Source organism: Schistocerca nitens, chromosome 3, assembly GCF_023898315.1.
Source record: "Schistocerca nitens isolate TAMUIC-IGC-003100 chromosome 3, iqSchNite1.1, whole genome shotgun sequence".
NCBI classification, from domain to species: domain Eukaryota; kingdom Metazoa; phylum Arthropoda; class Insecta; order Orthoptera; family Acrididae; genus Schistocerca; species Schistocerca nitens.
Genome location: NC_064616.1, coordinates 742,461,422 through 742,486,305, shown reverse-complemented (window position 1 = coordinate 742,486,305; position 24,884 = coordinate 742,461,422). Strand labels below are relative to the sequence as shown.

The window sequence follows — 24,884 nt, the reverse complement described above, 5'->3', positions numbered from 1 at the left end:
AACTTACGCTATGGACAACACACCCATGCCCGAGGGAGGACTCGAACCTCTGACGGGGTGAGCCGCACATTTGGTAGGATAGGGGCCTTCAGGACCTTTCTTACATCCAACTGAAGACCCTTAGCGAGCGCCGGCCGGTGTGGCCGAGCGGTTCTAGGCGCTTCAGTCCGGAACCGCGCGACCGCTACGGTCGCAGGTTCGAATCCTGCCTCGGGCATGGATGTGTGTGATGGCCTTACGTTAGTTAATTTTAAATAGTTCTAAGTTCTAGGGGACTGATGACCTCAGATGTTAAGTCCCATAGAGCTCAGAGCCATTTGAACCATCTGAACCCTTGGCGAGTCAATATTACAATTTGTTTAAATGGCTCTGAGCACTATGGGACTTGACATCTATGGTCATCAGTCCCCTAGAACTTAGAACTACTTAAACCTAACTAACCTAAGGACATCACACACATCCATGCCCTAGGCAGGATTCGAACCTGCGACCGCAGCGGTCACGTGGTTTCAAGACAAGCGCCTAGAACCGCACGGCCACACCAGCCGGCCATTTCAATTTGTGTAGCAAATGAGCAGTATATAATAATAATAATAATAATAATAATAATAATAATAAACCCCGTGGAGGCCCGGGAAAAGAATAGGCCTCCGGTATGTTCTGCCAGTCGTAAAAGGCGACGAAAAGAACAAACCACTAATACGGCTAACCCCCCTTTTAGTGTGATTAATTGGTTCAGGACAGAACTAATGAAGCCTCGGACAAGCGCTGTCATGGTCGAGGACGACGCTTGAACCCTATGCCCGTCCACAATGGTAACGACACTGCTAGCCACAAGGAAAATGATTTAAATCGAAATAGAGGTGTTTTGCAGGATATGCTTCCTGCAACCACCCTAGAAGGAAAACAGTCAGAGGATGAGATGGTCAGATGAAGTTAACCGACACCTCATGTTCTGTTATTATCAAGCAACAAACTTAGGAACCAACACAACTGGATACAGATCACAAGTATACACAAAATTTATTACCAGATACCCAGAATTAAAATTTTTAACAGAACAACGACTAGCTGATCAGATCCGTGTAATAATAAAAAATAACAGGATACCCCAGTCAGAATTAGAAAACATCAAACAACAAGTACAACAAATACTGGAAGAAAATAATGTGCAATCAGAAGAAGAAGAAAATACAGTAATGGACTCAAACATCCCAGAGCAAACAAACAAAGAACAACATGCATCAATTAAACAATCAGAGGAAAACAAAATCTTAAGACAGCCACCAGAACAAGCACAAATAGAACACGAAGTGACACACATGTTAGATATAGAAGAAAAATTTCAGCTGACATATATAGAATACAAAGACACAAATACAGACATTAGAAATTCTTGCATAGACCGCCAAATAACCCACCAGTCGAAACAACAATAAAAACTATCAATACAATCATACACAACAAAATAAATGAAAACACAACTATGGAAGAGTTACAACTACTGGTTTATATACGAGCACTCACTACACTAAATATACACACTAATCAGAGATCAGAACCAACCAACATGCAGAAGAAACCCACAAAACCAGCATGGCAACACAGGCTACAGATCAGAATAGAAAAACTGAGAAGAGACATTGGACAGCTAACACAATTTATAAGAAATGAAATGTCAGAAAAAAAATGAAAAAGGTTAGGTAAAATCTCACAACAAGAAGCGATAGAGCAATTAGATGAAAAGAAGCAGAAATTACAAGCATTGGCCAAACGACTTGGAAGATATAAAAAAAGTGAAAATAGAAGGAAACAAAACCAAACATTCAACACAAACCAAAAGAAATTTTACCAGACAATAGATAACACACACATTAAAATAGACAATCCACCAAACATAAGACATGGAACACTTCTGGAGCAACATATGGTCAAACCCGGTACAACATAACAGGCATGCATGGTGGATACAAGCAGAAACAGACACATACAAGATGATACCACAAATGCCTGAAGTGATAATTTTGCAACATGAAGTCACCCAAGCAATTAATTCTACTCACAACTGGAAAGCCTGGAAAAGATAAAATAGCAAATTTCTGGCTAAAAAAGTTCACCTCAACACATTCACATCTAACTAAATTATTTAACAGTTACATTGCAGACCCATACACATTCCCTGATAGACTTACACATGGAATAACTTATCTGAAACCTAAAGATCAAGCAGACACAGCAAACCCAGCTAAATACCGCCCCATAACATGCCTACCAACAATATACAAAATATTAACTTCAGTCATTATACAGAAATTAATGACACATAAAACACACAACAAAATTATAAATGAAGAACAAAATGTCTGTTGCAAAGGAGCACGAGGATGTAAAGAGCAACTGATAATAGATGCAGAGGTGACATACCAAGCTAAAACTAAACAAAGGTCGCTACACTACGCATACATTGATTACCAAAAAGCTTTTGATAGTGTACCCCACTCATGGTTACTACAGATATTCAAAATATACAAAGTAGATCCTAAATGGATACTGTTCCTAAACATAGTAATGAAAAATTGGAAAACCACACTTAGTATCCAAACAAATTCAAATAATATCACATCACAGCCAATACAGATTAAGCGTGGAATATACCAAGGAGACTCATTAAGTCCTTTCTGGTTCTGCCTTGCTCTGAACCCACTATCCAACATGCTAAATAATACAAATTATGGATACAATATTACTGGAACATACCCACACAAAATCACACATTTGCTGTACATGGATGATCTAAAACTACTGGCAGCAACAAATCAACAACTCAACCAATTACTAAAGATAACAGAAGTATTCAGCAGTGATATAAATATGGCTTTTGGAACAGACAAATGTAAGAAAAATAGCATAGTCAAGGGAAAACACACTAAACACGAAGATTACATATTGGATAACCACAGCGACTGCATTGAAGCGATGGAAAAAACAGATGCCTATAAATATCTAGGATACAGACAAAAAATAGGAATAGATAATACAAATATTAAAGAAGAACTAAAAGAAAAATATAGACAAAGACTAACAAAAATACTGAAAACAGAATTGACAGCAAGAAACAAGACAAAAGCTATAAATACTTATGCTATACCAATATTGACCTACTCATTTGGAGTAGTGAAATGGAGTAACACAGACCTAGAAGCACTCAATACACTTACACGATCACAATGCCACAAATATAGAATACATCACATACATTCAGCAACAGAAAGATTCACATTAAGCAGAAAGGAAGGATGAAGGGGATTTATCGATATAAAAAACCTACATTATGGACAGGTAGACTATTTAAGAAAATTCTTTCTAAAACGAGCAGAAACTAGCAAAATACACAAAGCAATCACTCATATAAATACATCGGCTACACCACTGCAATTTCATAACCACTTCTACAACCCTTTAGATCACATAACATCAACAGATATGAAGAAAGTAAATTGGAAAAAGAAAACACTACATGGCAAGCACCCGTGTCATCTAACACAGCCACACATCGATCAAGACGCATCCAACACATGGCTAAGAAAAGGCAATATATACAGTGAGACGGAAGGATTCATGATTGCAATACAGGATCAAACAATAAACACCAGATATTACAGCAAGCATATTATTAAAGATCCCAATACCACAACAGATAAATGCAGACTTTGCAAACAACAACTAGAAACAGTAGATCACATCACAAGCGGATGTACAATACAAGCAAATACAGATACCCCAGAAGACATGACAATGTAGCAAAAATAATACATCAACAGCTTGCCTTACAACATAAACTTATAAAACAACATGTTCCTACATACAAGTATGCACCACAAAATGTACTGGAGAACGATGAGTACAAATTATACTGGAACAGAACCATTATAACAGATAAAACAACACCACATAACAAACCTGACATCATACTCACCAATAAAAAGAAGAAATTAACACAACTAATCGAAATATCCATACCCAATACAGCAAATATACAAAAGAAAACAGGAGAAAAAATTGAAAAATACATCCAACTGGCTGAGGAAGTCAAGGACATGTGGCATCAGGATAAAGTTGACATTATACCAATTATACTATCAACTACAGGAGTCATACCACACAATATAATATTCACCAGTACATCAATGCAATACAGATACATCCAAACTTATATAGACAACTACAGAAATCTGTAATTATTGACACTTGTTCAATTACCCGAAAGTTCCTAAATGCAATGTAGCATATACCGTACAGTTAAAAGGAAGTCACGCTTGATCAAGGTCTGCGTCACCTTCCATTTTTAACCAGACATAACGTCTGAGACAAGAAAGAAGTAATAATAACAATCATTATTCAAAAATAGCAACTAATTTTGCAAAAATAGCAAGGAACTCAGCAAAAAATAACAAATAATTTGACCATAAAATAAAAAAAAATATTTTATGTCCCTGCATGTTACTCCCCCAAAAACTAAAGATTGTGAAATTGAGTTGTAGACATATTTTTGTTTACACTTAGTTGCAGTAAAATTAAAAAGCTTCACTGAATATCTGCTTTCTTTCCGGCAACTTAAGTAGAGTTTGTACCTCAATTATTTAGTTTATATTTTGACAAGGAAATGAGAATTTTAAGTTCTTTGGTTCAGATAATTTGCATCAGTAGTTTGCTTAAATACTGTTACATATAGGCACAAATTTTACCAAATGTGTTCGCTTGTTTGTCGGTAACTCAGTTGCCTTTTTTGTACCCAATTATTATTTTACCATGAATGAAAAGTACCTGACTTGCAGTAGAATTGTTAGTTCTAGGGTATAGTGTGATGGCTGCTTTTGTTTGGTTCCCCCCCCCCCCCCCCCATTGGAGTGACTAAAGGCATGGGGATTGGTGAACTGATGAGCATCAGTGGTTCTGTTGGATATGCAATTGAGGCAGACAGAGAAACAGGAGGGGATAATTCTGCCCTTGAGGCTGAAGTAGATGATTGGTTTGATTCCTGTGGATGCTATCGATAGGTGGGACTACACTAGGCATGGCCTTCACCTCAATAGGAAAGGGAAGGGAAAACTGTCTGGGTTGATTGCAGAAAACCTAAAGGGGGGACACTGGCACAAGTGGTAAAATACCAATGGTCACAGGTGTCAGAGGGATGCCTTTTTTAGGATTGGGAAGGGGGAAAGAAAACGAGTTTTAAGAGAGATTGGCAGACACACTCAGTTTGAGAAAACAGATGAACAGGAGTCAGATTTTATCATACAGCCTCCACTTAAACAGTGTTTAACAGAAGGTAATCAGAAACTGCCAGTTCATCTTCGCCAAAGCAGTTACAATCCCATTAGTATGCAGTATCAGTTATCTTTATTACACCAGAACATTCCGGGACTTAGAAATAAAGTTGATGAACTACTCATTTGTATCGATGAAATGAATTCATCTAACCAAATTTACATAATCTGCCTCTCTGAAGATCAAGTGACCACTGATATAGATATGTTAGACATTTCAGGATTTAAGCTAGCTTCCTACTTCTGCAGAGTAGATATGGATGGCGGAGGAGTTGCCACATTTATCAAAAACTGCCATAAATTCAAAAACATTGACATTAATAAATTCTGTTTAGAGCAGCATCTAGAAGCATGTGCAACAGAAGTAGAGTTCCATAACAGATCCTATATAATAATAACTATTTACCGAGCACCTGCAGGAAATTATAATCTATTCTTAGATCATCTAGAAGCTCTTTTGGGTTATTTAACAGGAAGAAACAAAGAAATTTTGATTGCTGGTGACTTTAATACAGATTTTCTAATGCAATCTTCCAGTAAACATTCACTGCAGTTAGTAATGTTGTCTTTCAATCTAACTCACACTGTAAACTTTCCAACTAGGATCACTAAATCCTCAAGGACAGCCATTGATAACATTTTTATAGACAAATCAAAGGAACAAAATCATATCATAAAACCTGTCATAAATGGACTATCAGATCATGACATGCAGCTCCTTGTTTTAGATGTAAATTCTAAGCAGATTATCAAGACTGCTAAATCTGAGTACGGGAGAGTAGTCAATCAACCAAAAATTGAGTGTTTTAGAAAACTGCTCAAAGACATGAACTGGAAAGATGTTTATAGTGCTCATGACATGAATGAAAAATATAACACATTCATGAACAATGTCAGTACCATGTTTGAAAACTGTTTTCCTCTAAAAGTTACTCAAATTAAACAGAAGTCTATAATAAAACCATGGATTACACAAGGAATAAAGATTTCCTGTAAGACAAAAAGGAAAATGTATCTGTCGACCAAGAATAGCTCCAATGCTGATGATTTAGCTAAATACAAGGAATGCTGTAAAACATTAAAAAAGTAATTCAGATGTCTAAACAAATGCACTATGAGAAGAAGATAGCAATGTCAGGGAACAAAATAAAAACAATATGGGATATAGTGAAAGAGCAGACTGGTAGAACCAGAAAGGAACAGGAGCAAATAGCACTAAGGATAGATGACACATTAGTAACTGATGGGCATAGTGTGGCAAATCTATTTAACAAGTACTTTATATCCATTACTGATAGAATGGGACTCTCAGGATCAGTAAATAATGCCCTTGAATATCTGAAACTAGCCTTCACAAATAGCTTCATGTACATGAATATATCACTCACTTCACCAAAAGAAATAACGTCCATAATAAAATCTTTAAAAACAAAGCATTCTAGTGGCTACGATGAAATATCAACAAAGTTAATTAAGGCATGTTCTTGTGAGTTTAGTGCAATTCTAAGATACTTGTGTAACCAGTCAATTATAACTGGGACATTTCCTGACTGGCTAAAATATGCAGATGTTAAGCCTCGATTCAAGAAAGGGGATAAAGAGATACCATCAAACTACAGACAGATTTCACTTTTGCCAGCATTCTCAAAAATTTTAGAAAAAGTAATGTACAGGCAGCTAGTCAACCATCTGACCACAAATAACATATTATCAAGAACACAGTTTGGATTTCTGAAGGGTTCTGATATCGAGAAGGCTATTTACACCTACAGTGAAAATGTACTTAATTCATTAAATAACAAATTACAAGCAGCAGGTATTTTCTGTGATTTGTCAAAGGCATTTGATTGTGTGAACCACAATATCCTTTTAAGTAAATTAGAATTCTATGGTGTCACAGGCAGTGCTGCAAAATGGTTCAAGTCATACCTCACTAACAGGAAACAAAGGGTGTCAGTGCAAGGGACTAGTGAATTAAGTCATCAGACATCATCAGAATGGGAAGAAATTACATGTGGTGTCCCACAAGGATCCATCTTAGGGCCATTGCTTTTTCTTGTGTACATTAGTGATCTCTCATCAGTTACACTGCCAGAAGCAGAGTTCGTTTTGTTTGCAGATGACACAAGTATTGCAATAAATAGTATGTCAAGTGTAGTTCTAGAAAGATCTGCTAATGATATTTTCATGGATATTAATAAATGGTTCAAAGCCAACTCACTGACATTAAACTTCGAAAAGACTCACTATATGCAATTTAGAACCTGTAAGAGGTTTCCACCCAGCATATGCATAAAATACGGAGAAGAGCAGATAGAAGAGGTTGACAGTCTTAAATTCCTGGGATTACAACTTGATAATAAATTCAGTTAGGAAGAGCACACCACAGAACTGCAGAAACGCCTTAATAAATCTGTATTTGCAATTCGAGTGTTGGCAGACATAGGAGACATAAAAATGAAAAAGCTTGCATACTTTGCATACTTTCATTCCATAATGTCATATGGTATAATATTTTGGGGTAGCTCTTCAAGTCAAACAAAAGTTTTCGTTATTTGTGGAGTAAATTCACGGACGTCCTGTAGAAACCTCTTCAAAGAACTGGGTATAGTAACTACAGCCTCTCAGTATATTTACTCATTAATGAAATTTGTCCTAAATAATATATCTCTTTTTCCAACAAACAGCTCAGTTCATGCATACAATACCAGGAACAAAAATGATCTGCACAAGGACTTAAAAGCACTTACTTTAGTTCAAAAAGGGGTCCACTACTCAGGAACACTGATCTTCAATAATTTGCCAGTAAACATAAAAAATTTAGTTACAAATAAAGATCAGTTTAAAAGGAGCCTGAAAGACTTACTAGTGGCCAACTCCTTCTACTCCATTGACGAATTTTTAAATAGAAACAAATGATGTATTGTATATATTCATACTATTAGTATTGTTATTTCAGCTTAATAAATTTGACATGTTCCACACCCACGAGGATCCCCTCAGCACGGATCTATGGAACGAAAACTAATGTAATCTAATCTAAATTCTATGAAAGATCTGGACAAGGTAGGGTGAAGGAAGTGTAATGAGAGATGGTTAGTGGCAACTGGTAATACAAGGAACAGGCATATAATATCATCTGACGGCTTTGTGGCGAATGTGAAGAATAAGTTTGACCTGTTCCTACAATAGGGAATGGATGAACCTCAGACAGATGTAGGCTTAGACATGGCACAATGAACATTCAACAATAACTGAAAAAGTAATAATGTAAGGAAGTCAGTAAAGAGAAAGTAAGTTTTGATATTAGGTAGTTCTCATGTAAAAGATTTAGGCCTAATTTTGTAGGATAAACTAGAATCTCAATACCAGGTAACCAAGTGAGGATTGTATCACCATCAAAACATATCAATGTTGTGTTTGTATCTGTTCAGCGTTTGTGATACTAGATCTCATTTGAACTCTTCAGTCAGGAGATTTAATTTGCAGCTGGAACAGCTGCTTAAGTTAGGTGCAGGATAGAGTATTGGAATGGTTCAGTCAGTAGATGGGGTTATGCTACTAGGCTTGGTTTCCACCACAGCGAGAAAGGGCAGATGTAAACGGGTTGCCTAAGAGCAGAAAAACCCTGGGGTGGATAGTGGCAACATCATCTACATCACTACGAACAGTTGGTGGTTGGAAATTATTGACAAACCCCAAAAATTTTTATTTCAGACCAATTATATCTGTCAGTGTGAAATGCCAGCAGTCTTTGTCTCTTCAGAATATTTTAGTAGTGTGGAGTAAGATTCAGTACTTACATGGATGAATTAGTTATCAAACTTGGTTGACACAATCTTTCTCTCTCTGAATATCATTGGACCACTACTGTAGGTATGTTAAGTGTTACAGTATTGAGGTTAACATCTGACTTCTGTAAAGCAGAAATGGAGAAAGGAGCAGATGCCTTATTCATCAGGAACTGTCATAAATTTAAGATAAAGACTTTCATAAATTTTACTTCTGGCAGCACATGGGAGCATGTGGAAGAAGTAGAAATTCATTATGAATTATTTGTAATAGTGTATACTGTGCAACTGCAGATGATTTCATTTTGTTCATAAATCAACTTGACTCTTTATTGGTCTGTTTAGGAGAAAAAAAAAATTGTGGTTGCTGGTGATTTTAATATAGCTTCTCTTAAAAACTTATACTGGAAGAGTTCATTGTTGTCAGTAGCATTATCATTCAACTTGATTCCTAATGCAAACTTCCCAACTGGGACAGCTAATTGCTCTAAAATAGCCATCTATAATACATTCCAATAAAGATCTAATGAACAATATTAAAAAACCAGTGACCTCTCAGGCCATGACAGTTTTTTTTCTTTTCTTTTTTTCTTTGTGTGTGTGTGTGTGTGTGTGTGTGTGTGTGTGTGTGTGTGTGTGTGTGTGTGTGTTAGTACTTGTCAGGGTACAAAACCTACCAAATCTTAATTTAAGAGTGTAATCTGTAAGCCAAAAATTGATTATGCTTGAGAGATTCCACAAAGATGTGAAATGTATTACTGTGTGAAGTGTTCATGGGATGAATGAAAAATAAAACACATTCATTTATTAAGTCCTTACTCTGTTTGAAAGACGTTTAGACAGGTTGCAATAAATATTCAAAAATAAATTGGAAATAAAGAATGTAAGGTTGTCAATAAAGAGAGCAAGTTTTGTTGTTAGGTAGTTCTCATGCTACAGGTGTAGGGCTATAATGTGTGTGTTTAAGTAAGAGCAGAACCACAAAACAACATAGTTACTGTGTGAACATGTTATAAATGGATCTGATGTTAATGATTGTTTTATATCTTATTTGCATCGAGACCCTGTAGGATCACACAAAGCATTCTGCCTCATTTGAGCATTCTTTCTGATCTCCCACAATTCTCTCATTCTCTTCAGTCCACTTTGTCTCTGGTTTCTTTGGGACTTATTTCTCTGTCCTCACATTCCACTTGTGTATCTTGTCTCTGCATACATTTCTGTCTTCAATTTCTATTGGATCGATTTTTGCTATTTCTAGGTCCCGTTTGACTTGTGTGATCCTCTGTATTGTTAATTTGACCCCTTGTATGTATATTAGAATTCTCTTGGTGAGTAATTTTGGTGACAGCCTGATGATGTACCCATAGAACTTCAACCTTCTTTTTCTGACACCTGCTGCTCTGCTTGACATCTTCTCTGTAGTTTTCCTAGAGTGTAATCTGTATCCCTCTTCTGCCAGCTTTGGGCCACAAATTTTTCTCATGATTTTCCTTTCTTCCTTCAGTATGCTTTCCATGTCACTTTTTGTATGGAGTGTTAGCATCTCACTTGCATCCATTATTTCAGACTTGTTTACTTTGTTGTAGTGTCTGACTGTTGTGTGAATGGACATGCAATTTTTATTATATACGTACTGTATCTTACTGAACGCTCCCTTCATTTTTTGTAGTCAAGTCTTCTGCATGATCTTTTCTCCTCATGTGTAGGTTCAATGATTTCATCTAGATACTTGAAGTGTGCAACTCTGTTTCTTTTGCCATATTTTGTGTCTAATTTTGGGCAGAAAAATTCAGACTTCTTGAAAGATATTTGCAGCCAAACTTTTTCCACGCATTCTTCTAATACCTCTATTTGTTTGGTTGCTGTTGCTCCCTTATTTGATAGTATGGCCAGGTCATCTGTGGAAGCTAGGTTTGATATTTCTATTTTGTCCCGGCATCTTCCTAGTTGAGTTGTTTTCCAGTTCATTTTCCTATTCCCTCATTAATTTGCCCAAGGCTATGTTGAATAATAGTGAGGATAATCTGTCACCATGGTGAACACACACACACACACACACACACACACACACACACACACACACACACGCATAATTAGTTTGTAGAAAGAGAATGACTGCCCAGAATGACATAAAATATTTGGCACAGGAGGGGAAATGTCATGGAACAGAAAGAAAAGGCAGAAAAAAAAGAAAATTTTACCAATAGATGCCACTGTAAGTGGCTTAACATGAATGATATTTGCTACAAGCAACAGATGATTCGCAAGATGACATCTGTGGTTTGAGTTGCACATTACACCTTCTGTACTGTTAAATGTACATTACTGCAAAAGTTCAGCAGTCAAAGGTTGTGGTGCTGTTACGTAAGCCCATCCATCATGGCTAGATCATACTACATTGCTTGGGAGAAATTGGTTTTTAACTGTCCTGATGCCAAAAACTGCATGAAAAACAAAATGACATTGATGTTTAATTGCTATGAGACTTGCACAAGATATGTTCAGTATGCTGTCCTCGGTGTTCTGCCACAAGTTTAGATCAAGAAACAGCATGTTCCACAACAGATCAGTGTGTGTCTCAGTGATCAAGTTCAGTGTGTGTCCCACAATGCTTGCCTTCAGTTCAGTTATGTTGGTAACTGGAACACTGAGCAACCATCTTTTTGATAACCATACAGCCAGAAGCCACACAGATTAAGATGAGGTGATGGGGATGACTAGGCTGTAGGGAAATAGCTGCTGATAATACCTAACATTTCCAAAATGTGTCTGCAGCAGCTGCTTCACTGGCTGTGTGATATGTGGTGGAGTGCTATCTTGAATGCAAATGTTCTGACCCACACATCCATGCTGTTGAAGGGTTGGAATGACGCTGATGTGCAAAAAAAATGGCATAGTGTTTACCAGTGATCGTACAGGTAACAGAACCCGCAGAACTCTTCTCCTCGAAAAAATATGATCCTACAATATACATCATCGTCAACCTGCACAACACTCACCTTTGCAGAATGAAGTGATACCAATTGCTGTGCATGCTTATTTCCCTTTGCCAATATTCTGCATATTGACATGCCCTTGGAGATGTAAATGGGCTTTGTTTGTCTTGCTAGCAGGTCAGCAGGAAGCAACTCTTGGACATGTGTGATTTTGTATGGATGGCACTGCAGGATGTTCTGTAGCATTTTATCCACCATGCTCACAGGTATGTCCAGCATTTGGGCAATTTCCCGCGCACTGCATGTTTGCACATCATCTCTCAACCCATCCTGCAGTGCTGTGGTCACATCTTCGACAGATGTCAGATCAACTGCTTTCCTCCTCCTCCTCCTCCTCCTCCTCCTCCTCGCACAGTGCACTGCAGAAGAACCTGTCTTTTCAAATTAGTAAATATTTTCTTGAGACCCTTGAGTGTCCAGAAATTCTGCAGGCCTGCTGGTGCACAGTCACCATTCTTGTAAAAGAGCTTTACCAGCAGCATATGATCCTTCATCGATAAATTCATGTTATGCATCTTGGACACAAACTGAGGAACAGCTGTGCACCGTGCATCTGTTGGTGTGCATATTCTGATACTTACAGCCCCATGTATTGGTCATATTTCCATTAAATTTTCTTTGCTCCACAAGGTTTCCCCCTGCATCAATAATATGATACCTTCAGTGCAGATGCACATCCATCCAAAGTCTTGCGGGAGTCAGGTGAACCTGTGAGAAATGTGGATTAAAAAAAAAAAAATGGACAGTAGATGCTACATGTTCAGTCTGCGACAAGTTGAGAATTTAAGTTGGGCAGAAAGCATGCTCAGGTAGCTCAAGCAGTTATGGCAACCAGGTAGCTCAAGCAGTTATGGCAACCAGTTGCATAAAGCGAGAAATTCTGCTTGAAGTCTCAGTCTGACACATTTTTACTAGTTGTCATTGAATTTATTTCATGACTCAACTGTGACTGAAGTCTTTAGAGCCAAAGATGAAGAGGAGCGGCTAGCATTGAGAGTAAATGGCAGATTGTAAACAGGTGTGTGTAGTGTTGCAAAATCTTTTACAAGCATTTTATAACTTACAAAAGAAAAAAGCCATTGTTGCAAAAGGCAGTATTGCTAATAACACATTTTGAGTGTCTTCAGATTATCTGCAAGTAATAAAAAAAATCGCTACATGACAGTACATGAACCTATCTGACGCAGACATTCACAGAGATTAATCTAATGGTGAAGTATAAAAATTATTGTATTCACTCTAAAACACCAAACGCCAAATCAGATAATGGGAAGCCTCAATACTATAAGGTTAAAGTGAGATGCACAACGTCCAGTTTGGACCAGGAGGATTACCTAAAAATTACATTAAAAATGTTAAACATGTGTATATATACACTCCTGGAAATTGAAATAAGAACACCGTGAATTCATTGTCCCAGGAAGGGGAAACTTTATTGACACATTCCTGGGGTCAGATACATCATATGATCACACTGACAGAACCACAGGCACATAGACACAGGCAACAGAGCATGCACAATGTCGGCACTAGTACAGTGTATATCCACCTTTCGCAGCAATGCAGGCTGCTATTCTCCCATGGAGACGATCGTAGAGATGCTGGATGTAGTCCTGTGGAACGGCTTGCCATGCCATTTCCACCTGGCGCCTCAGTTGGACCAGCGTTCGTGCTGGACGTGCAGACCGCGTGAGACGACGCTTCATCCAGTCCCAAACATGCTCAATGGGGGACAGATCCGGAGATCTTGCTGGGCAGGGTAGTTGACTTACACCTTCTAGAGCACGTTGGGTGGCACGGGATACATGCGGACGTGCATTGTCCTGTTGGAACAGCAAGTTCCCTTGCCGGTCTAGGAATGGTAGAACGATGGGTTCGATGACGGTTTGGATGTACCGTGCACTATTCAGTGTCCCCTCGACGACCACCAGTGGTGTACGGCCAGTGTAGGAGATCGCTCCCCACACCATGATGCCGGGTGTTGGCCCTGTGTGCCTCGGTCGTATGCAGTCCTGATTGTGGCGCTCACCTGCACGGCGCCAAACACGCATACGACCATCATTGGCATCAAGGCAGAAGCGACTCTCATCGCTGAAGACGACACATCTCCATTCGTCCCTCCATTCACGCCTGTCGCGACACCACTGGAGGCGGGCTGCACGATGTTGGGGCGTGAGCGGAAGACGGCCTAACGGTGTGCGGGACCGTAGCCCAGCTTCATGGAGACGGTTGCGAATGGTCCTCGCCGATACCCCAGGAGCAACAGTGTCCCTAATTTGCTGGGAAGTGGCGGTGCGGTCCCCTACGGCACTGCGTAGGATCCTACGGTCTTGGCGTGCATCCGTGCGTCGCTGCGGTCCGGTCCCAGGTCGACGGGCACGTGCACCTTCCGCCGACCACTGGCGACAACATCGATGTACTGTGGAGACCTCACGCCCCACGTGTTGAGCAATTCGGCGGTACGTCCACCCGGCCTCCCGCATGCCCACTATACGCCCTCGCTCAAAGTCCGTCAACTGCACATACGGTTCACGTCCACGCTGTCGCGGCATGCTACCAGTGTTAAAGACTGCAATGGAGCTCCGTATGCCACGGCAAACTGGCTGACACTGACGGCGGCGGTGCACAAATGCTGCGCAGCTAGCGCCATTCGACGGCCAACACCGCGGTTCCTGGTGTGTCCGCTGTGCCGTGCGTGTGATCATTGCTTGTACAGCCCTCTCGCAGTGTCCGGAGCAAGTATGGTGGGTCTGACACACCGGTGTCAATGTGTTCTTTTTTCCATTTCCGGGAGTGTATTTTCTTTAACTGAGTTCAGAATCCATATAAAATGTGTGCGAGCTATGGAATAATAATAAAATGAAAGTAAACACTCACCAAACTAAATGGGGAAGCAGTGCAGAGATAGGGAGACGGTCACAAATATGTAATATGACACGTGAATAGCCAGTGTGGCAACTCCACATAAACACCAAAATAAATGGATTGCCAGGTAAACTGTGGTCCAAGAAAGCAGAAAGAAGCTTTGCTGGGAGCAGAGCAGAAATGCAAAGACTAAGGAATAAATAAAGTATAAGGGAGAAACAATTAAAATAAATAGCAATAAAAATCATAAACAAACCACAGGTGAAATTTTAAATAATCAGTGGTAATGATGAAGGTAAAACTAAAACTATATAATACTTACAAAAGAAGGGGGGTATACAGAAGTGGGGTATATGAAATTATAATGAGAATATTGTAAAGTAAGCAAGATTAAATGTTCTCAAACTGGGCCTGGTGATGGTGAATGCCACAAACTGGTTTCAGTCATATATCTCACACTGGAAACAATCAATTTCGATAGAGAAAAGTCCTATATTTATCTATCGGGCATCATCCAACTTGGAACTAATATCCCAAAAGGTTCCATTTTCAAGGTCCTTACCTTTACATGTGTCTATTAATGACCTTTCATCATTAATGTTATCAGATGCCAAATTTGTTTTGTTTGCATGTGATACATTCATTGCATTAGATAATGAATCAAATATAGTTTTAGAAATATTTGATAATTAAATATTTATGAGTATCAATAGAGGCTCCCAAGGCAATTATTTGTCACTAAACTTTGGAAAGAGACACTACATGCAGTTTAGAACTTGTAAAAGCCTCCTCCCCCCCTCCACCCCCCCACCCCCACCTCACTGTATAAAAAGTGGCTACAAGCAGACAGAAGGAGCTGACAGTGATAAAATTCTTAGGATTACAACTTCATGATAAATTCAGCTGGTTGGAGCAAACCGTAGATCTTCTGAAACACGCAAAGCAAACTATCTGCAATGCAAATGATGTCATGCATACGGAAATAATTTTTTTTTCATATATCACTTACTTCCATTCTATAATGTCATACAGGATCGTTTTTTGGGGTAAATCATTAGCTTATTAAAAGTTTCCCAAGTCCAAAAGCATGTAAGAATCTTCTTCTTCTTCTTCTGTAGTGGTCAATCCAAGGATTGGTTTGCAACAGCTACAATGGCAGCTTGTCTCCATTCTGTGCGTCTTTCAGCTTTTCTCTTCATTTCTTTATAGGTGTTACATCCCACATCTTTCACGATTTGATCCATGTACCTCAGTCGTGGTCTTCCTCTTGGTCTTTTCCCCTCGACATATCCCTCTAGGATTGTGTTCAGGAGTCCTTTATGTCTTAATAGATGGCCTGTAAATTGCACTCTTGTTTTAACAATGAAACTCCAGAAGCTTCTCTTCTCACCTGCTCTTTCCAGAACCACTTCGTTTGTGACCTTGTCGATCCATTTTATTTTGAGCATGCATCTATAGCACCACATTTCAAAAGAATTTAGCTTCTGGTCTTCCTCTGTCCCGAGAGTCCATGTTTCACACCCATAGCATGCCACACTCCACACACATGGTTTCAAAAATCTTTTCCTGATTTCAAGGCTGATGCTCTTAGATGTTAATGTTTTTCTTCTTGGTAAAAGCAGCCTTTGCTTGAGCTATTCTACTTCTCACTTCTGCCTTGCTCCTTCCATCCCTGGTAATATTACTGCCCAGATAAGTAAATTTATCAACTTGTTCAAGCAGTTCATTGCCTACATGAACTTGGACTTTCACTTGATCTTCTTTGTCACATGCCATTACTTTTGTTTTTGCTTTATTAATTCTCATATTATATTCTTCACCCATAACTTTATCCATTCTGTTCAGTAGGAGTACAAGATCTTCTTCACTTTCAGCCAGGACAGCTATATCATCGGCATATCTTATCATATCTATTCGTTGGCCATGAATTACTACACCTGTCTGTGAATTTTCCCTTACTTTTTTCAGCGCCTCTTCAATGTATAGGTTAAAGATAACAGGGGATAGTGCGCAACATTGTCGGACACCTTTCCGTATCTGCACCTCTTCTTGTTTTGTCCGTCCACGGATAACTGCTGTCTCGTTTTTGTGCATGTTCCATATCATTTTTCTATTTTTATGGTCTATTCCTACTTTTTTGAGTACCTAAAACATCTTATCCCATTTAACATTATCAAAGGCTTTCTCTACATCTATGAAAGATATGTATGTTTTCAGGTTATTTGAACTTGGTAACATCATGAAGAACACTGTTTGAGGAACTAGATATACTATGTGATCAAAAGTATCCAGATACATAAAAAACCATATGTTTTTTCATATTAGGTACATTGTGCTGACACCTACTGCCAGGTACTTCATATCAGTGACTTCAGTAGTCATTAGACATCGTGAAAGAGCAGAATGGGGTGCTCCGTGGAACTCGCAGACTTCGAACGTGGTCAAGTGACTGGGTGTCACTGTGTCATACGTCTGTATGCGAGATTTCCATGCTCCTAAACATCCCTAGGTCAACTGTTTCCAATGTGATAGTAAGTGGAATCGTGAAGGGAGACGTACAGCAAAAAAGCGTACAGGCCGACCTCGTCTGTTGACTGACAGACCGCCGACAGTTGAAGATGGTCGTAATATGTAATAGGGAGACATCTATCCAGACCATCATACAGGAATTCCAAACTGCATCAGGATCCACAGCAAGTAGTATGACAGTTAGGCACAAGGTGAGAAATCTTGGATTTCATGGTCAAGTGGCTGCTCATAAGCCACACATCATGCTGGCAAATGCCAAACGACATATCGCTTGGTGTAAGGAGCGTAAACAGTGGATGATTGAACAGTGGAAAACCATTGTGTGGAGTGACAAATCGTGGTACGCAATGTACTGATCCGATGGCAGGGTGTGGGTATGGCAAATGCCCGGTGAATGTCGTCTGCCAGTGTGTATAGTGCCAACAGTAAAATTCGGAGGGGGTGGTGTTACGGTCTGGTCGTGTTTTTCATGGAGGGGGCTGGCACCCCTTGTTGTTTTGCATGGCACTATCACAGCACAGGCCTACATTGATGTTTTAAGCACCTTCTTGCTTCCCACAGTTGAAGAGCAATTCAGGGATGGCAATTGCATCTTTCAACACGATTGAGCACCTGTTCATAAGGCACGGCCTGCAGTGGTGTGGTTACACGACAATAAAATCCCTGTAATGGACTGGCCTGCACAATGTCCTGACCTGAATCCCATAGAACACCTTTGGGATGTTTTGGAATGCAGACTTCATGCCAGGCCGCACCGACCGACATTGATACCTCCCCTCAGTGCAGCATTCCATGAAGAATCGGCTGCCATTACCCAAAAAACCTTCGAGCACCTGATTGAAGGTATGCTTGTGAGAGTGGAAACTGTCATCGAGGCTAAGGGTGGGCCAACACCATACTGAATTCCAGCATTAGCGATGGATGGTGCCATGAACTTGTAAGTCATTTTCAGCCAGGTGTCGCCCGCCTCTCATGGTCGTGAGGTAGCGTTCTCGCTTCCCACGCCCGGGTTCCTGGGTTCGATTCCCGGCGGGGTCAGGGATTTTCTCTGCCTCGTGATGGCTGGGTGTTGTGTGCTGTCCTTAGGTTAGTTAGGTTTAAGTAGTTCTAAGTTCTAGGGGACTGATGACCATAGATGTTAAGTCCCATAGTGCTCGGAGCCATTTGAGCCAGCCAGGTGTCCAGATACTTTTGATCACATAGTGTATGTAATTGATGCATCTTCAAGAGTAATACATACTAAACAGGACAAAACTTCAAGATTTTTCATCTTTAATTTGTTCTTTTATATATAACACAAATTTTAAAATTTTGATGATGAAAAGTATAATTATTCTTCCAAGAAAAAAGTGTGAGGCGAGTTGTTTAGAGAGTTCTTCATCTTGAGCTTCCAAAATTTGTTGCTCACTCAACAAACATGAGGTAATTGCAGCACATTGCGAAAACCTAACAAGTAAATGCATATAATTACCTCAATGTGATCATATTCGCTCAGTCACTGTTGGTAGTATCTATTAAGTTAGCTAGTGTTTCTTTCAAAATAATGCTGGAAATTGACAACAGAAGGCAGCATCAGTCGAGGGGCACACCACAAGGCTTACATGCATTGTTCTCACATGAACTGAATCCAGTTTTCAAGGATAGAACACTAGAGCACTAAGAAAATCGCAGCCTTTCCTATACACAGGCAGAGTCTTTTTAACTAAGAGTTGCGGTCTGCGCTGTACTATTGCTTGGTGTCCAAAGTGTTAGCCATTGTTAATTTACTGGTGTTGATGCATAACATTCTATGATATGATCAATTGGCAAGTCCTATTTATAATTGCCTAACAGAATCAAATCAGGGAACCACCCTCTTTTCTTCCATTGCTTACAAAGATAACATATGCTGTGCTTGAAGTTGTTGTCCCCCCCCCCCCCCAGACATACGTATTCCAAAAGTATCTAAAACCTTTATCTAATAATTTACACCAGTGTAAAAACGGAGACTTCTGCATTGGGTAGTTTAATGTGGGAATGGAAGATGGCCGTGTATTTTTTTAGTGACAAATTTGAGAAAAAACCTTGTCTTACAATTGGGTAAATAATGGTATTCATTTTCTTCAAAAACTTTATCCTTTTTTAAATGACTGACCGTTACAATTACATTCAAAAGACCAGATAATATTGAGATTATCCTATAGTTCAGTTTGCCTAATCTTTAGCAAATCGATGGGGCCAAATGGGGGTTGGATATGCTCACTGTACATGTGACTTTTGATAATCCCAATTTGCGTCGGAGGTTGCCTCATGGCAAGCACATCTTGACCAGTCTAGCCCAGGAAAAAGATGGGTGAACCGTGGGTCTATGAGTGAGGGTTTCATGAGTGTTGTCAGTCCTTTATAACAGTAAGATCTGGACATGGTTCAGTGAGTTCTGTACCTTGTAGCGGTAAAACTATGTTCGGATATACTGGCTTTACCATGTTCAGTGCAAAGGTATCACGAACATAAGTAATAAAGGATGAAGTAAATAAATCTCAATAAGTGTTACATGCTCATGAGCTGTATGACTGTTGGGGGGGGTAGAACAGTTGTTAGTAGAAAATATGTAGGGCTCTGTCCACATTCCCTATACATCTCTAGCTGATTATTAGATTTCCTTGTGGCCAATGAGGGGAATTAAAAAGTTAGTTATGCATGTCATCCTACGTTAAGGCCATTTTGCAACAAGAGTGGGGTATTGCCAGAACAGGCTGTGTGTTTCATGCATACAGATTTCTGCTGCAGCACAGTTAAGACTCATCCCAGTGTGGGAGTGAAATAGTGCTGCAACTAGAAATTTACTCCATAGTTTAAGTATGTGGGACAGTGCAATCCTTGTGGGCAAAAAGTATAAAAAATTGCACACAGATTATGCTTTTACCGAAAGAAAAAGTGTGGATTGTGACTGAGAAGAGATACAGACTGATAATTACATGAGATTGAAATTAGTAGTGTGGAATTCCCATCAAGGTGCATTATATGAGTTAACAGTTGAGTGTGATGATTATAGTCTTTTTTGAAATAAAGACTCATTCTCCACGTTAATTTCTCCTTTGATTTTCATCCACTGTCTTACTGCAAATGACATGCAACCATTTCTATTGATACTGAAAATGCAGGACATATGAGGGACCCAGTTGTGTTCTGCTGCTTCAAGGTAAAACACAGATTTTTTTTTTTTAATACTCCACTAACCTCAGATCTTCTGTGCAGAGGTGGTGCTCAGGTTGAAAGTTCATTGTTCTTGCGGTGTGGCTAGAAAATAACTGGTAAGGTGGTATGGACACTATTTTACTAAATCATCTGGTAAGTTCCAGATTTGACAGACCAATAGTTTTTCTTTTATTGACAACACATGAAGCAGATAATTCTATAAACTGCTGATAAAACATTTTGCATGTATGCACCTAGAAAGTCACACATTTCACAGTTCATGTTGGTACCAATTACAACATTGTGTTACATAGCTTGTAGAAAATATGTTTACAAAAATGATGAGCACTTTTGCTGTGTTCTTCTCTGCTTCGCACACAGTTGGGATATTTGAATACAATTTTATACAACATGCTTCAAAGATCTTAATTGCGCCACCTGTAAAACAAATCATAACCTTCAAATCCCCATTCTCAACTGATTAGATGGCCTGAATCACTTTGCTTCATAGCAGATTTTGGTGAGAGCCAAAGATGCATGAAGTGCTTCATCTGAATATCATTATACTAATGTTAATAAATATTGTTACAAAAATGAGATCTGAAATAGAAGGATTAAAGCTCGTTATTGAGAATGTACTCAGCATTATTAACATTTAATCAGATTTATAGTATATCAAGTATTAATAAATATATCTTAAAAGTTTGGTTTCCTGACTCCTTTGTTACCAACTAATTGGATCATTCTCCTACTAAAATGATCCATTTTCTCATGGAATTGGTAGTTACTGTACCATCTGTTGTCTGCCTATCACCCCAATCTCTCATGTCATGCCTCAGTTACTGCAACCTCAAAAAACTATAGAGTGAGTCTTGGAATGGAATATTATGGGTCCAGGGCCAGAACTGTCACAAGATTCTCTTTGAGAGTCTGATGGAATATGAATCAAATGCAATGTTGTGTAAAACATAGTGAAATAGAGCCAACAATTTCAAACATCAACCACTGATAGAATTATCCAACAATTGAGAAAATGATTCAAAGCAATGCAGATTTCCCAACAATAAGGATGTAAACACAGTGGTTCTCTAATGGCTTTGTGACCAAGGAGAGTATTTCCATCATCAGTGAAATGAACTATTGGTAGAAAGTTGACTGTTGTTTACAGAGACTTGATGACTATGTTGAAAAATAGTGTCATATATCAATTTAACTTTGAAGTGTAGTCTAGTATTCAATAAAAGTTACTCAGCCTGCCATAATAATGTGTAACTTACTTTCAGAAGTCTCCTTGTGCAGTGTTAAATATACTACCAGCAGTTGAGGTAGGTTGCAGGTAAACAGGGCAAGTTCTGAGAAGATAAAGCTCCACAATCTCTCCTTAATCTTAAGAGAGAAAAAGGTACATTTGGAAAATTGTCACCTTTCATAGTGTGCTGTGTAGAAAAGACATTGGAGTGAATGGTTGTCCATTGCTTGGGCTGACACTGGATATCAGGCAGCCTCTTAGCTGCTCTCAGTACAGATTCAGGAGGTACATATTCACTGTTAATCTGCTCTTGTTGATGGTGGCAGTACAAACTGTCCAATGTGTACAAATTGTGTTTTTTTCTTCATGTCAAAATTATCAATGCAAATGCACACATGGCACTGTACAAGAATAAATGAATATTTTTTGCCATATTAAAGGACTCTGGCAATACTTGGACAGCCCTATCAATGGGCTTTCCATGGTCTTTCGTATGTATTCATTTAGCCCTACCTACCACTGTGTTTTTTTTAATGTTCCAAGTAGCTGAAGTTATGTCTCATGGCTTTGCATGGTAAAATTTTCGCTCAAGAAGTTAGAGGGCGGAAGGAAGTGGATGTGAAGACATTTTCAGCATTTGGAAACATTACAAATGGTTGTTGCAGACAATAATCAGTTCAAATGTATTGCCATTGATGGCCACAGGGTAGCCTTGAGCAAAGCAGTATTTACTGCCCAGCATTACTCACATCAAGACATAAGGAAAAATCTCAGTGGCTGCCAGCAGTTGGTGGAGGTGAATGAGCAGAAAAGTTTAAAACTTGTCTAATGTCCCATGTGCTGTACACCATAGTTCAGGCGACTTACAACATTTATAATAGTGACTCGACAGTGGAAGAACTGTATGTGCAAACACCTAACAGACATTACTCATTAGAAACTACATCATTTTATTTACTGGTATTTTTCTTAACATCTACAAATCTGGAATAAGTTGTGAAGGCTTGATTTTCATTATTTAGTAAAACATAGTGAGGAGTTGAATACTGTGAAACTGGCCTAATGATATTTTAGGGGCTCCGCACCTTTGGTTTTGTCACTGCTGTTCTTATTTTAGTCTGTCTGTATTTACCACGTGTCAGTGCTCATCAGCATTGTAGATATACTTAGTGTAAACTGCTCACTATAAATTTTTGATTTTTTTTATGTTGTAGGGACTTGCCATGATGTGATAACAGAACTGAGTAAGTACAAAGCGGAAGATCTTGCTCAACGCAAGGAGATGATGAAGAAAAAACAAGAGGAAGCAACAACAAGAAAGAAAAACATGAAGAGAACTAATGCTTCAGGTGGGGATATATTTTATGAACACACAGTGCCCCCCCCCCTCCCCCCCAACTTTTCAGTGAACTTTAAAAAATTATGTAAATTATGGGAAAGTGTAAATGTGGGATACTAAGACAGTATTATGAAAAGGATAGTTGGTACTCGCCACATAGCGGGGGTGCTGAACCACAGATAGTCACAATAAAAAAACTGTCAGACAAAGCTTTCGGCCAAACAGGCCTTCATCAGAATTACACACACACACACACACACACACACACACACACACACACACAATGATGACGACGACGACGACGACGGTCTCTGGCTGCCAAGTGTGTGTGTGTGTGTGTGTGTGTGTGTGTGTGTGTGTGTGTGTGTGTGTGTGTGTGTGTGTGTGTAATTCTGATGAAGGCCTGTTATCTCCAACTCAGCATCTCTGCTATATAGTGAGTGTGAGTAGCAACTATCCTTTTCATAATATTTTCATTATTCTATCTTGGATTTTCCAATGTGGGATATTACATTTACATTTTAAGCACATACTTTATAAAACATCAATAAGTAATTTTATTAATTGTACTGGCTTTTAATACGAAACCCTTGCTCTTATGTAAGTTTACATTTCATGAACACTTGGTAGTTCATATGTTTTTTTATGAAAACTCTAGAGTTAGTATTTGTATCAGTTTCTTCTGGTTAATTTTTCTCTGATTTTCCAGTTCATAAATACATCAAAGAGTTTTTATGTCTACAGAAAAAATTATGCACAAGAACAAAAGTGATTAGAAGTCTTGGAGAAATACGCCAAACTTTGCACACGAGACATATATCTAAGAAAATATGTGAAATATGGGGTAGCAGTTCACAGTGGTGGTGGTGACTGATTACATGACATGACGGATCTGATGAGACATAAAGTGAGGTGGCAAATTGGTTAGCACACTGAACTCTCATTCTGGAGAAAAATGCTTAAAATCCCTGTCCGGCCACCTAGATTTAGGTTTTCTGCGATTCCCCTAAATCGCTCCAGGCAATTGCCAGGGTGGTTCCTTTTGAAAAGGGCATGGATGATTTCCTTCCCCATCATTCCAGAATCAGAGCTTCAGCTCCACCTATAACGACCTCAATGTCGATGGAATGGTAAACACTTGTCTGTAATTTTTTCAATGAAAGAACTGTATTCCGTTGAATTGTATTCCATAAACATGAGTATGACATTTGTTGTATGTAGATACTCAATGGCAACATGAACTAAAATTCTGTATTACATGGTACAGAGTGAAATATGCTGTTAAATTTTAGCTGTGCTATGAAGTCCCAATGTAACCAATACCTTGTAAGCTGTACACCACACACCACTTGACATCATCTCCCCGTAAATTATAGTTATTGTATTTTTTCTCAAATTAATATGCTAACATTGTCCATGTAGTTAAGACTTTTTCATAATAGGTGCCATGGTTCAGAAGTAACGGCACAAATTGTTCAAACTTCCAGAGACTTCTATTGATTCTGAGCTGTAGAGTCCAGGATGCGAGAAAGTTAGCTGCATAATGTTTGTAAGCACTGCTAGTGAGCAGATGCCCACACCAACAGCATCTTATGTCAGTTACTATAT

General features: G+C 38.9%; 1 protein-coding gene across 1 annotated transcript in view; it reads left to right on the top strand.

The window, feature by feature from the left end:
• Nucleotides 1-24,884, top strand: part of LOC126248719 (E3 ubiquitin-protein ligase HUWE1-like) — a 454,581-nt gene that overhangs the window by 346,140 nt on the left and 83,557 nt on the right. Inside the window, exon 41 of the mRNA XM_049950025.1 lies at nt 23,152-23,286. Within this exon, the coding sequence (XP_049805982.1) occupies nt 23,152-23,286 (135 nt within the window). The remainder of the gene's footprint in view (nt 1-23,151; nt 23,287-24,884) is intronic.